Source organism: Falco cherrug, chromosome 10 (assembly GCF_023634085.1).
Source record: "Falco cherrug isolate bFalChe1 chromosome 10, bFalChe1.pri, whole genome shotgun sequence".
Lineage (NCBI taxonomy): Eukaryota > Metazoa > Chordata > Aves > Falconiformes > Falconidae > Falco > Falco cherrug.
This window is the reverse complement of record NC_073706.1, coordinates 20007741-20022795: the sequence shown is the minus strand read 5'-3', so window position 1 is coordinate 20022795 and position 15055 is coordinate 20007741. Positions and strand designations below refer to the sequence as shown.

The window sequence follows — 15055 nt, the reverse complement described above, 5'->3', positions numbered from 1 at the left end:
AGGGCGGGCTCAGGCGTTCTCGGCGGGCACACCCAAGCGGCGAGGACCCCGCGCTGCTCGCTCCCGGGCCGCCTTGCCTTACGCGCTGGCGTGCGCGCCCTCGCTCTCTCCCCTAGTATCGCGGCGCAGAGGTAGCAGGAGCAGCGCGGGCGGCGGGGCCGGTAGTCGGCTGAGGCAGCCATTCTTAGAGCGAGAGCGCGGCGCACTGAGTCCCCCCCTCCCCCGGGCCACTCACGCACAGGGTGAGGAGGGTGGCGCGGCCCTCCGGACACCGGCGGGGGAGGGAGCGAGCTCTGAGGGGAATGACCGTTGGCGGGGCGAGGGGGTGCCGGCGGCGGCGCGAGGCGGCGCGGTCACGTGACGGCCCGGCGCGCCCCCGCGGCTGGGTTGGGGTGTGTATGGGGGGGTGGGTGTGAGCGCGCGCTGGCAGGTGCGGCCCGCGTGTGTGCGCGCGCGCGCGCCTTTGGGCGTGGGGAAGCGGCCGTGTGCGCGCCCGCCCTCCCTCGTGTCCCCTCCGGCGGTCCGTTCCCCCTAACGCGCCCGCGCTCTCCTCTCTCCCTCTCTCACGCAGAGATGCCCTCGGCTACCAACAGCACTATGGCGAGCAGCAGCGGGAAAGCGGGCCCGGGCGGTGAGGCTGCCCCGGCAGCGGCGGCCGCCCCGCAGGCGTCGGGTGGCAGCATCACCTCGGTGCAAACCGAGGCCATGAAGCAGATCCTGGGAGTGATCGACAAAAAGCTGCGCAACCTGGAGAAGAAAAAGGTGCCCTCCCGTCCTCGGCGGCCCTCCCGTCCCCCTCCCAGCCCCCAGGGTGGGCCCCGGGGCCCTTGGTCGCCCATCCTCCTCGTCCCCTTTCCTCAGCCTGCGGGGGTCCTGCTTTATGGCGAGCCTCGGCCCCGCCGCCGGGCCGCCTGAAGGGGCCGTCGATCGGTCCCGTTCTGGTTTACTTCCTCTTAGGCCGGCCGGTCCCTTCAGCCGTGCCCACCCGGTCCCTGGGTGAGGGAGCCTGCGGCCTGCGCGGGTTGTTCCTGGCGTCGCCCCCAGGGGCCGCCCGCTGGAAGGTTCCAGAAGGGCGAGTGTCTCTCTCCCGGCCTTTCCCCTCTCCCTTTCGGGGGTCCCCCGGCCCATTGTGTGGGCCGGCCTCTCCCGCGGCCCCGGGAGGGAGGGAGGCTGCGGGCCGCGCTCCCCTCCCGCACCCCCGTGCGGCAGCGACCGGAGGGGCCGCGGCTGCCGCCCGCCTCCAGCCCCGGGGCCGCGGCCCCCTCCCCGCTGCCGGCGAGACCCCTCGGTGGCGCGGTTCCCTTCCCCCCCCCCCCCCCCCTTCCGCCTTTTGTTTCCCTCGGCTGGGCCAGGCCCAGCGCCGCTCTCGGCTCGCCGCAGGGAACGGGCCCCGATTTCCCCCATTCCCCCCCGCCCCGGAGCCCCGCCGCCGCCGCGGGAGCGCTCCCCCTCCCCGCCCCGGAGCGCCGAGCTGCGGGGAGAGGCTGCGGTGCGCCGGGCTCCCCTCGGAGCCCGGGCACATGGAAGCGGGAGCTAACATGGCGGCGGCGGAGGCCGCCTCAGCCTCTCCGACGGAACTGCATTGTGGCAGCTGCCTGCACAAAGCCGGGGGCCGCCGGCCACCCCACCCAGCGGGTTTTCCGTCTCTCGTTTTTCATCGCCCTAAGCTCACCCCTTTGGGAGTCTTAGGTCAGCTGGCAGCGGCCTTTAAGGAGTTATTTTTAGAAATAGCAGCGACTAAATCCGTGGTCCTTGGACGGGTTCGAGTTGTGACAGGAGAGAAAAAGGGTGTCGTGGTTACTTACAGTTTATGTGGCACCCACTCAGTGCTCGGTGTTGCTAGATTAAATGAGCCTCAGCGAGTTTTCCAACCTACAGAGCATGAGGTGTCGATCAGAAAAAAGGCTAATGTACCTGTAGCCTGAAGACTTGCTTCAAAACTCTGTCTTACTAAGCTAAAATGAGGGAATACGACAAAATAATTTTATGTCAGTGTTGAAGCCCTAAATCTGTTTTTGCTCGTAGAAGTGAATGGGCACAAGTACTTTTCTATTGATTTTAACTAGCACTTTAGATCATGGTAGTCTAGACTAGTATTCTGTATTTGTATAAAGTAGAAATACTGGTGTTAAATTAGGCTGTACAGGTCAGTTGCAAATGAAACAAGCTGCGCCTTACCTCTAAAGATGTGTGCAGTTCAGTTTCTCACTTAAAAAATGAGTGTGGGATTTTCCTGCTTTTTAGCAATGAAATAAGAGAAAGCAGCAAGCTAGGAGCTTTTAGATAAGTTTCAGAATCAGAGGATCTTTTCTTGATGCTTGTCTGAATACTGTAATGTATAGACAGGCAAGATGTCTGTCTTAAACTTGTCATTAATACATATAAATGTGCGCACACACAAGAACAGTGGTCCTCAACTTGAGCAAGACTACAGATCTTTATGTACGCCTCTAGTTGTTTCAATACAGTAGAATGGTTTGAAGCAATCATTGTATCTAACACACAGAAATCCTCTAAAAATATTGTTCTATGATGTTCAAAACGTGTCTTTAAAACTAAAATTAGCAGGTGAACATTCTGCTGATCTGTTCTGTACTTGGAAGTAATAAAGAGGATAAGCACACTTACTGGTGTGCGGGTCAGCTTTCCTTTCTAGTAGTGTTTTTATTTACCTTATTTTATAAGTAATTTACACCTATTTTTACACTTGCCTTCACCATTCCATTCCATTTGAATGGACTTCAGTCAACTTCCATAGTATCTTAAGTTACAAAGATGGGTGGGATTCTATTGCTCTGGCAAGAGAGGGTGAAAATTGGTGATACTGGTCTCACGAAGGCCCTAGTTTTTTGGGTGGGTTTTGTATTATCTGTGGCTGCTGTCACTATTTTTTTATAAATATGGTATCGTAGCAAATGATTAGAGGGGATGAAGTGCCTTTTTGCTAGAAATGGCTTCTGCTGAAAGGTGTTCCGTTAAAATTAAAGCGTCTGTTTTTGAGGCACGTATGGGATTAAAAGGAAAGGCAAAGGCTGGATCTTGAAAAAGAAAAGCTAAGTGTGCTCTCACACTGATGAGTTAAAGTTCAAACATTTCTCTTGAGTCTTTAACAGGCTGAGGAAGTTCTGAAACTTACTGAAGGATGACTCTCACTGAAACACTGTAGAAGTAAGGAGGTAAATTGTTCTTGGTGTATCAAAGCAGGATTACTGATTTGTGGGTTTGAGCCTCTCCCTTGGTGGAGGAATCAACAGTCCTTTAGTAACAACACTCGTCAATAGTGTTGTGTGCTTACTGTCCTGAAAACAACTTACTGTACGCATGGACATCTGTATTTTTATTTTACTTGTCAATAAATTTATTTAACTACACAGATGGATTAATTTTCCTTTATGTTGCATGTTTTGACAATATCTGTTATTTTTTTAGCCATCCAGAAAGTAAAATGGTACTGGATACTGCACTGACAGGAGTGGGTGAAAAAAAAAATCAGTAAATCTCAGTGCAAAGACTTGTGCTTAGTTGAACGTTTAAACCTTTCTTTGTCATTGGCTGATAATGAAGGCCAGTATAGGTGATTTTGAGAGCTTTGTATTTGAGAACAAATAAAAAAATATGCTTAGACATGCATTTGAAGGATGAAAAACATTGCTCTGTAAGAGAGGTACCATCTTGGGTTTTAAATGGTCTGCAGCTTTTAGTTGAGGAAAGGTCACTCATTATGAAGAAAGAAGAAATTCTGAAGTAATTTAGTGTCATGTGTTTCGTTCTAAACTCTTGAGGATAAAATTGAGGTGACCATCGAAATAGAGTACACAATTTCAAGTCATAATATTTTTAACTTAGTTTTATATATTCTGAATGTTTCTATATTGACTAGAAATCTAGATTATTACCTGTACTTCCATTTTCTCTTCCTAAAAGTGGCCTCGTTATTTTGAAGAATGAGTATTGCCTGTGTTAAAAGGGACTCGGATAAATTGAATTGCTGTTGAAAAATGTATGTGAAAACGTGGCCTGAAAACGTCTGTGTTCTCTTCATCTCTTTTTATCTGGGAATGATGGGAATGCTATCCTGATTTCCTCCTTTTTTCTGAGATGACTAGGTATTTGTGTGTTCGTGGGGGGGGGGGTAATTGAAGATTTCTCTACAAGACCTTCAGACATGCAACTGGGGAGTGGATGTTGGCAAGCTTAGTTCATTTAGAAGTTGCATGAACTCCTCTAGGCTTTTGTTAGGTGTCTGAGGTGAGAATCCTACTAGCTACCCTGCTAGCTTTCCAGGTTCCCTGGGACAAAATAACTTCAGTAAAACTTGGATTTTCTTACTCTCCCTGCCGCTTGTGCTTTTTGGGTTTCTTTGAGGGAAAAAACCTTTCCAAATTAAGCCAATTGAGTGTAGACCAAACTAGTGTTTGGATACAATGACAAATAAAAGTTATTTTTGCTTCCTGCTTGTGTAATACAGCATGAGCTATGTAAAAACAGTTTTTAAAACCAAATGTTCTGTTGGATAAATTACCTCATTTGCTAAGACATGGTTTAAGGTGTGGGCAGGTGATCACAAAGATTATTCTTGGGCAGCTGTAAATATGAAATACACTTGTTAGGTTAAACTACTTGACATGGCTTGAGATTGACATATACAGTTAAAAAGACTGCATGTTTTAGCTGTAGCTGGTAACTGAAGGTGCTGTTGCTTTATCAGCCTGTCTCTGAATTTCCAAATAAGTGTAATCCTGACTGGGTTTAAAAATGAATACTTAAAAAGTGGTTTTGTCCTTTTTACGCAAGAGTTTTCACTGGAGCAGTAGATGGATATTTCAGGTAGATATGACTTGGTTCAATACAATGTTGGGTTTCCCATGGGGAACGGTTACAAACCTATAGTAAAAGCTGGGATCAGTTTTCTATTCTTGTATGTGTAGCTAATGATAGCAGACGAGTGCCATGCTTCAAGTAGCTGGTTGGTAGCAACACTTTCAAGCGCTTTTACATGATTATTTGGGCCACTTGGATGCTCAAGGCTTGTGAGTGTCTCCAGAAGCTTTCCTTGTGAAGCTTGGTTTGAAATTTATCTTTTGGAAATTAAATATGATTTTGAAACCAATAAATTGTAAAATTCATTTGAAACTGTGTATTGAAAACCCAAATCTTTCTTTGAAGCCTCTCCTAATAGCAGTTTTGGATAACCAAGCTTCATCTCTGAAAAATCAAGCAGGTTTATCTGTGAAATTAGATGTTGTTTGGTACTTTCTGGTTTCAGCTGGCTCTGCTTTGTTTTTAACAGTCGTATGTAGCATAGAGGTTATGTCTCATAGCACATTCTGTTAAGCAGGTACGTGATGAGTCTTACAAGCTGTGGAAGATCTTTGGGTTATTTAAGTTTTTCAGATGCTTTTGATATTTTGTGGATGCTGTGGTTTTTTTTTCAGAAGAAAAAGATACACAGAATGTGTTGGGAGAGCCCCGTTTGTGTTCTAGAACCCAATTTGTGTTCTAGGATTCACTTGCTGTTGTAAAAATAACTCATTTTGAAAATAAATGATGTGTAGAATGAAATCTAGGTCTCTTGCAGTGTACTCACCTTACCTGTAGGTTCATGGTGTTTCTATACAAAATACTGTATGGTGATTTGGAAGGAGATCATACATACGCAGCTACCAAAATTTTTAGAAGTTTCATTCATCTGTGGCTTAACTTAGTTCTGGTTACTGAAGAAGTAGTATCTTTTTTTCTCTGTTGTCAACTCAGTTCAAAAGCTTTACATTTTGAAGATTGCATGTATCCATTGGTTCTGCATTTCTTTGGGGGAAGGAGTGGTTCCCATCCTGGTTGGTTTTATACCTCTGGCTCTGTATGGGTTTGGTTGCATCAGGCTGCTGACCCAGGTGTCAGTCTAGCCATACGGCTGTCCTTGTTGGCACGGGGTGGGCAGGAGAATACCCCTTTTGTGATCAGTTCCTCTGGGGTAAGCTGATCAGGAGACTGCGGTCTTCAGAATTGGTGTGTCTTTGTCACTTGCTTAAAAGCCGATACGGTGTGGAGATACTTTTCTCTAAACTGTTAAACTTAGCAGACTTTGGTGAAAAAATGCAAGAATATTTACAATTGTTATTTCAAAATCAAGTGCAGTTTAAACAGAAGACCTGTAAGCGTTTTATGTTCCAGAGTATTGATGTTAATGTTTTATGACAGCTTCTTGGTTGTAACTCAGGACTGAAACAGCTTCCTGGGACTTTTTAGATGTGTATATATAGTAGGAAGTGTACCCAGACAGTAAGTGTGAGAACTCTGGCCATTTCTGAGAGATTCTGAACTTCCATGTTTCATTAAACTGATAGTTTTACCTTTTTGATTGTTTTTCTGCCTGTTTTTCCTGAAGAAATGGGAAGACTTGATTTTTATATATGTATTTTTTGGGCAGTCTTTGCTAAGAACTGAAACTGGTGAGCGTCAAGATAATGGTGGAGAGCAGATAAATCACAATGTACAAATGTGAAACAGGTTAATAAGCTTCTGTTTTGTAGCTTAGCTTTTCCTTGCTTCAGTGCAAAATGTATTAGGCGGCTATTTCAAATTTTGGATTATCTTAATTGCTTGATGCTGTTAAAAAATATATGCTGTTATTGAGATGTCTCAGAGAACAGACTTGCAGTAGTCCCCTCCATCTTTTCTTGTAGTGAAGTGTGCCTAACAAAATGTTTACTTCAGGTGGTTGAAGGGGTTACTTTCTCCCCTTCCACCTTGTAGCTTGTCACATACACTTGTCCTGTTGTTTCTGGTATGAACCATGCAATTGAAATTATCTGGTTAAATATAGTGCTTCCCTCCTGCTCCTGGCCCTTTTTTAAGGGTTATTTTTAATCAGATCATTCCAGTGAACCAGTTTATAGCATAGCACTGTAAATGACTGTAACAGCACAGCTGAGTGGTCAGGCATTTTAAAAACGTATTGTTTTTGAAGCTAATGTCATGTAACTGGTTTTTTGGGGGGGTTCTTTGATACTTTTTTTTTTCTCCTCACTTTAAGATTGCTTTTTTGAAGCGATTCAGAGGAGGTAACAAGAACTTGAGAGTGAGAGGAGGGTATCTGTCACCATAATAAAGTAATTCAATTTTGGATTCCTGCTAAAATAAAATCTAGGGCATACTTAAGCAATGATCACCACCACCTTCCCCATGCCTCCCCCATGCCTGGTAGCCTGTATGGAGTGGTTTTCTCCTGGGGAGCTCTAAAATACTTCATCTTGGTGGAAAAAGAGCTGAGGCATGGTGGCTTGCTGTCGGCAGAACTGGGGTCTGCTGACTCATGAGCTGTTTAATAGACAATTTGTGTGCTCACTTTGAAACTTGATTTGGTGGTGGGTTTTTTTTCTGCTGGTTTAGCTGCTGTGCGTCAAGATCTATATCCACGATGAGCGAGGATGAAGTTGTGGAAGGAGGGATGAAATTATGAAAATCTTTACTTTTTGCAGATGCAGTAGGTTGCTAAGCAGAAATTTTACTGCAGTTATTTTACAACACTAATGCTGCTTTTAGATTGCTGTTAGTTGACAGTATAGATTAAAAAGAAAGCATTTTGCTTCCTGAATATTTTTGTGTAATGCAGCATTTGGATGTTTGAGATGATAGAAAAATACTTACTTGGCATTTGAAATCTTTGTGGTAACATAAAGCTAAACACGCATTTGCTTGTCCCCTGCATTGCAGCTGAAAGGGCTTTCCTTCTTTAGCTTTTCTGATAGGAATGTTTTTAACGAAGAAAAAAGTGACAAGAAGTAACTTTCCTTCTATTCCTAATGGTTAGAAATAGACATATTACCCTTGCTTTTTAGTTGATAAACTACTGAATAAAAATGAACAAAGCATTTACATTAGACCTAGGAATATTTGATCTTTCTTAAGAAAAACTTAACCCACTTTTTGAGTATGTTATTGCAGTATTCTCAATCTGAAGATACCACCCATGCTGAAGTAAGGCTGCATGGAAAAGGTATGCAGAAACAATTGTAGTTCTTTAGGGTATTTTTGTCTCTTCTCTCCCTTATGCCCTTAGCCACCAAAATGGATTATATGAGTGTTTTGCAGTGTAATTTTGCAATATATGTTTTCTTCAACAAAGTTGACCTCAGCGGCATTCCTTTAGAATTTGATGTTCTGTCCTGTTTGGTTTACTGTTGTTGTTTATGGATTTGTGTTGGAAACTGGATCACAGAAATTGTTGGGTTTTCTTAATGCATTTTTGTAGTTTTGTAGACACTGTTTAAACTGGCTCACCTTAGCAGTCTATTTACTGTGCAGCCTCACAAACAATTGCTTCAGTGTGTGATCAAGGGAATTGTAATCTGCAGCATGGGAGCAAGTGACTTGAGCAAGTAACAACTTTAAAAAAATTTGTCTGCAAAGCCAGTTCACTGTAGGATTTAAGCTGCCTTAGGCAGTGGAGGTGTCAGTTAACTTCGCTGGCTTTGCACTGGGGCGCTGCAACGTTTGAGCTCTTTACCCTCCCTTTTGACTTCACAGCTTACCTACATTCTCTTAAATCATGAAAACAACTTCTGTCATTGTCCAACCATGTTGTCATCTATTCTAAAATCAGTATGTAGAAGAGTAAAGTGAACTTATTTCTTGTTGTGTATATTTCCAATATGCTAAATGTTCTTCAGGGCTGTTTTGTTGATATTTTTTTTTTATCAACTGTGGCTGCTGAGTTTGATGACTATTACCCTACTAGTGTCTGTCCCCAGCATGAAATTCCCAGTAATGTATTTTTGGAGCTCAGGAACGTTTTTGACTTTGCTTAGGCCGTTACTGGCTCTGATACTGAAAGATTAAGTAGTTAATTGTTGCATCTAACCTGTAGGATTTCCAAAGAAATGAATTGTTGGCACTGGGTGCCATCAGAAGGACCAAGTCTCCTAAGGGTGGTTATGTGTTTCAGTAAATGATGCTTGGCATTGAATGCTTTGTAGGAGGAGCTTTCTTAAACTGTTTCACAGGCTTATCTTTCCAAAAGGTCTGAGATGGAGCATAGAAGTTCAATTAGCTAGAAAAATACCAGTAAAATACTAGAACTGAAATGTCCTTTAACAAAAATAGTAAACCCCAAAACCAGCAATAACAAAAAAACCCTGTCACTTGGTGGAAAATAAACTCTGAAACAAAGATTGCATCAGGGTTTTGATTCTTTCTCATTCAGAATGAAGTGTTTCTGTTTGCTTTGCTTTTTCATGTTGTTTTTATACTAGCTTGGGAAAGGTAATAATTAAGTATTCATTTTGATAGCTTTCTTTTAATAAGATCAAGGCACATTCCATAAAAGATATGATCATATGTGATAATATAGATATGGCAAAAACCTAGACCTTAACAGTTGGGAGTATTATTCGTGCAGACTTTGCTTCCTTTCTAAGAACCTTTCTACTTAGCCTGTAGAATCTTTGTCACTTGGGCATGCATAAGTTTTACCTGTTTCTGGCTAATGTCAGTATTTTCCATGGTTTCATATTTAGGCAGATTAGAGACCTGATCCTGCTGAAAATTAACCTAACAATTCCCTTTTCAGTTTCTCCCCATGAAAAAGAAATCTTAATGCTCTTGAGCAAAAAATATTTTAGAGCTATTAATACAAATTGTGTTGGTGGGCATTCTTGCATAAAGGATTAGCAACTGTTTTAAAGTCTTTAAAACTAAACTGATGCAACTACAAAGAATTACAGTTCTGAATTTTAATAGCATTGGCAGTGGGTTTTTGCAGTCGTGTTTTTGGTATTGTAGTGATACAGTGGTAATAAGCTCTGACTGGGAACTGAGTTCAGCTCTGTTGTTTGGACTGAAGGAAGTGTGCATTGTGCTTTCCCCATTAGAAGGAATGTGTATTTCCTCAGAAATTAAGAATAGTTGTGAAGACCTATTGTGATAGCCAAATAAACATGGTTAAAATATTTATCTCTTAGGGGAAGTATTTACATATTTTTTTAGCCCAGAAGACAATTTTTCTTGGGTACAATTTCTATGTGATGGTTGCGTGCATGTGTAATGTGTTGGTCTATGTTTCCTGTAATTTTATTGTACCTAATTTTGTTAGCACAAGTTGAAAAAAGCAGTAACCTGATTTTGGTTCTTCATAATAGCATTTTTCTTTCTTTTCAGAGCAAACTTGATGATTACCAGGAACGAATGAACAAGGGAGAACGTCTGAATCAAGATCAACTGGTAAAAAGAAAAAAAAACACTCAACAGATCTCTGTTCAGTTGCTTTGTGATCTTGGTGGGGAAGGGAGGGATGAATTTCGCTTCCCCTTTCCCTTTGGTAAAAGCTAGATTTTTCTGAGATCTGATTTGGCCTCATTTTTTTTGTTGCCTAGAACATGGCAGTTTTTGTGTTAATCGGAAACTGAAAGAACAGGTAGAAGAACATGTATTAATGCTTTATGCTTGTTGAGGTTAGACTGTAAAGAAGCTGTGGTAAAAATTGGCATGTGTTATAACCTGGGACTATTGAAAGCATTAAATGATACCTTTGAGGTTCTCTGGACATCATCCTTTTCTTCACAGAAAATGTGCCCAGAGAGAATTTAAGGAGCTTAGTCACTTAGTGGTAGCTTGTAAATATTGTGCAGTCTAGTTAAAAACATTGCTTAGACCAAAGGCTCTGAAAATAAGCTACGTCCCTATGTGAGCTATCAGTGCAGCAGATGTGATGCTCTAGATAAGCTGGACTTAGTGCATCTGTGCTGCTTCTCTCCTTGTTGGGGCTGGTTCTTAGAAGTAGGTTATTACAGAGCTTGACTGAACAGCAGTTTTCCAATTGTAGTAAATATAAAGCAAATGCCAAATTAAATTCAGTTGTATGATGCAAATATGCATATTGACACACAAAGTGATTACCAGATGTCAGTAATCAACATTTTCTTGATGATTTTTAACATTGAAAAAAGTGAAGGAAAAAAAAATAAGTACCCTGCAACTATTGCAGCTGTTCACAATTAAAGGAATTAGCTGCTTCCCTTGGTCCATGTGATCTTTTCATTTGTCTAGACTTCACTTTTAGTCTGTGACAACTGAAAACTGGAGTATCACTGATCTGTGTATCTTTTTTAATGGCATATTATGAAAACAAACCACAGTAAGTTGTCTGTTTGAGCAAAGGAAATAACTAAAATTTCCTATTGAGGAGGGAAGCTCATGGTTCAATTTTATGGGGACCACAGCCTGAGTACCAGACTTCATAATGATAAAATCTTTTTTGGTTGGAGAAATGCTGAAAATACTTACTTCACTTACGTCTTCTGCTTCTGCAAATCGGCTAAGAAGGATGAATTTTTATCACCTAATGTGTGATATGTATATATGCATAAGTTTCTTAGCTAAATGACAAATGGAAATCCTTAAGGGAAAAAATCCCTAACAAATACAGTTCATGTTCCTTGCTTTTCAAATGAAGTAGGGCCTTACTTTTTCTTTGGCTCAATGTCCCTTACCAAGAACATACCCATTATTAATTTTGTCACAGGAGGAGTATAAATGTCTTAGCTGTTTCGTTGGGTTTTTTTTTCCCAGATTGATTTTCTGTAACTTCTCAGTACTGCAAACTCAGTACTGCGTTAAGGAGCTTGGATTGCGTTGGTGCAAATAAGAATATAAGATTTAAGAAAATAGCGTTTCTTAATAGATTTCTGGGGAAGGGAACGTTATGCTCCATATAGCATTTTGATTTTGGCTCTGACTCAAAATAAAAATGCATTAATTCTCAAAACATTTATCTCTTGAGTGGTATTGAGTTGCCAGTTTACTCTTCTCCCCCATTCCCTGGTCCTGCAGTTAGTTTTTGTCAGAAACTGGCTAAAGCTAGACATGAAATTAGTATGTAATGCGTGTGAGCCTGTATGTGCATATGCTTTAGCATATTTGTCTAAGGAACTAGAGACCCTAAAGACAAAGTCTTCAATATTTTGGCCAGTGAAAATCAAAATTTGACTTAACATTGGTGCAGTCCCATTCAGAGATGCTGTGTCTCAGGAGCAAAAAAAATGTGGAAATTTGTTGGAAGTATGTATTTTGTGTTCTGTTTGTGATGGCTTACTTCTGTGTTGTTTTTTTTTTTTTTTTTTAAGGATGCAGTGTCAAAATATCAGGAAGTGACAAATAATCTGGAATTTGCTAAAGAGCTGCAGAGGAGTTTTATGGCTCTGAGCCAAGACGTAAGTAAAGAGCAAGTGGTGCAATGTGAGCTATCCAAACAGTTAGTCTTTGAACTTTTTTTTCCACTGATGCTAGATGCAGTAGTCACCCCTTTAGAAGGATGAAGTGCTTGTGGTTTCTTGTGTATTTGGCTGTTTTCTTTTACTCCATGTACTAGTTTATCATGTTTTCTGAAGACTATTCCTAAAAGATTTTTCTGATGGGCTACATGAATGTATGGGAACAAAAATAATGTGGTAGTTTTCTAAGAAAACATAACTGTTGAAAACAGTGTGATTGCAAACAAGGCCTGTTATGCAACATTATAGAGCCACTTAACTGCCAATAGTAACATTTTCTTAAAAGAAATTGATTTCACAGGGCTGCTCTCTTTGGCAAGTGGCTGAGGGTTTTTTCATTTCTTTGTATTACTGTAGGGTATAAAGTCTCAGCAACTGAAAGCATTGCAGTTCCTCTTTTCAAGATTCTTGCTGTCTTGTTCCTTGCAAATAGTCTGAAACAGTATGAGACAAGATGAATACTATTTTTGTAAAGGATAAGTTAACTGAATATTAGTAAAACAGGTGATAAAACAGGCTTGGTGTTTTATCAAGGGTATAAAATCATAGTTTATCAAGAATAAGTTTGAAAACTCTAGTAGACATTTCTAGTTATATGAACAGCTTTGCTTTATTTTTTGTGCCAAGAGCTGCTCAAAGACACACTTCAGACCTCTACAGTATTGTTGCAAGGAAGAATTAATTCTGGGGCAAGCTGAAAGCATAACCCGTTCCACAGGACTGGAAGATTCTAAATGCAGTAATGCAGTGAAGAATTGCAGTAATGCAGTGAAGAATTAATGAGCTAAGGAAAGAGCAGCAATATTGGTAGACTTCATGGTCTAGTTGTAGTTATTTTGGCCAGGAAAAATCAAAATTTGAATTAACATTGGTGCAGTCCCATTCAGGGATGCTGTATCTCAGGAGCAAAAAAATGTGGAAATTTGTTTGTTGGAAGTATGTATTGTGTAGTTGATGTTAGTGAAGCAGATTGGTCTAACGAGTGTATTTAATCTGTGAATGGACTGTGGTAATTTGAAGGGCGTCAGCATCCTCACATTGTAAACTGCTTACGCAATTGATGTGCTTGTAAATTTGTAGGCCTCAAAGCCAAGCCATTTTTTTGCTTTTTTTGTATCGGGTTTTCATGTATATTTCTGCAGTTTTAGTAGTGAAGAACTAACTTCTTTGAACAAGTTTGTCCTGAAATATTTCCCTTGTCAGCTGACGATTATAAGCAGCAGGTGAATCCAGAAGTAATAAATTGGTGCTCTGCTTTCAAACTTGGTTGCAGTTTTTCCTGATTGGAGTTAGTTCTCATACAGTTGATTTTAGATGTCTTTGGTTTTAAAAAAGAAGTTTAGATGCTTAATTGAAAAGTTAATGTCATGAGTTAATTTTTTTGAAAGAGAAGATTAAAGTTTTGTAGTTACTAAGTGAGCAAGCTGAATTTTTGGAGGCTAGGTCCTTGGTTTAAGAATAAGAAAGGAGGAAATGTCCTGTCGGTTCATAGTAGTAATGCGTTTGGAGCATTATTATGACAGCAGTTGTAGAAGGTACTATGTAGAGTACAAGGCTGATGATTAACTGTCATCCATTCCCTTCCAGCATCCATGAAACTGAGAATGTTAGAGTGGATGCATTCCTGTTCCCTTTAGTGTCTGTCTGTGGACCTCGTGTCCAAGGATTTATTTAAATCCTTTTTGAACTTGGTTATACTATCTTCCCAACCTTTCATGGCAAAACATTCCATGAGTTCCCTCCTGTGGTGTGTAAGAAAAAAGTACTTTTGTTTATCTGGTTTAAGTTGATTTCCTAGTAGTTTCAATGAATGCCTCTGAGTGTCATGGGATATGGTGAATAACTGCTCTCGGTTCATGTTATCTGCTGGCCTTTTTGGCTTTTATGAAAAATCTGGATCACCCTTATTCCTCCACATTAAGGACCTAGGACTTAAGCTGTGCTTGTAAGGCAACTGCTCTGTTCCCTTAATCAGTTGAGTTGCCCTTCTCTACCTTTCCTAATTGCTATAAGTCCTCCTTGAGTTATGGAAGCTGGAAGTGGTAAATAGCCAGATTTGTTTAAAAGGTACTTAATTTTGTGTATTTTTGCCAGTTTCATCTAGATCAGAACCGCTTAGTATTTACAGAATAATTTATAAGGGAAGCAGAGAATAGCAAGCTGGGCTTGTTTTAAATAATGAGTTCCTGTAAAGCTTTAGACATGGTAACTGCAGTTACTTGGCTGAACTGCAGGTAAGTCGTACAGAGATACAGACTTCAAGTAAGAATATGATCCAAAATCCAGTATGATCCAAGGTTTGTAGTATTGATTTTGAAGTTTGTCTTAATCTGCAGGCTTTTGACTGCTTATAAGATAACTCTTTGAAATTTCACAGAACATTGTGCTGTAATGTTAGATTGATAAGTGGCAGTTGAACAGCAACATCCACCTGTACTTTCCGATAAAAGACATTTCAAATCTATTTTTCCCCCTAAGGAATTAAAGTTTAGGCTATTTAAAATGTCTTCTCATTTTAAACAGATCCAGAAAACAATAAAAAAGACAGCTCGCAGGGAGCAACTGATGCGAGAAGAAGCTGAGCAGAAGCGTTTGAAGACTGTACTAGAGCTACAGTTTATTTTGGACAAGTTGGGTGATGATGAAGTGCGCAGTGACTTGAAGCAAGGATCAAATGGAGTACCGGTGCTGACAGAGGAGGAACTGACAATGCTGGATGAGTTTTACAAGCTAGTTTACCCTGAACGAGACATGAACATGAGGTAGGCTTACAGTTAGGTACTGGTCTT

General features: G+C 41.3%; 1 protein-coding gene across 3 annotated transcripts in view; it reads left to right on the top strand.

The window, feature by feature from the left end:
• Nucleotides 1–92: 92 nt before the first annotated feature.
• Nucleotides 93–15055, top strand: part of CAPRIN1 (cell cycle associated protein 1) — a 35847-nt gene continuing 20884 nt past the window's right edge. For 2 of the 3 annotated variants that reach the window (XM_055721557.1, XM_055721556.1), the window contains exons 1-5: nt 93–242; nt 572–762; nt 10156–10218; nt 12120–12206; nt 14790–15028. In XM_055721557.1, the coding sequence (XP_055577532.1) occupies nt 574–762; nt 10156–10218; nt 12120–12206; nt 14790–15028 (578 nt within the window). In that variant the 5' untranslated portion in view covers nt 93–242; nt 572–573. Of the gene's footprint in view, nt 243–463; nt 763–10155; nt 10219–12119; nt 12207–14789; nt 15029–15055 lie in introns of those variants that run through there. The other variant, XM_014285726.2, reaches the window with a different exon arrangement.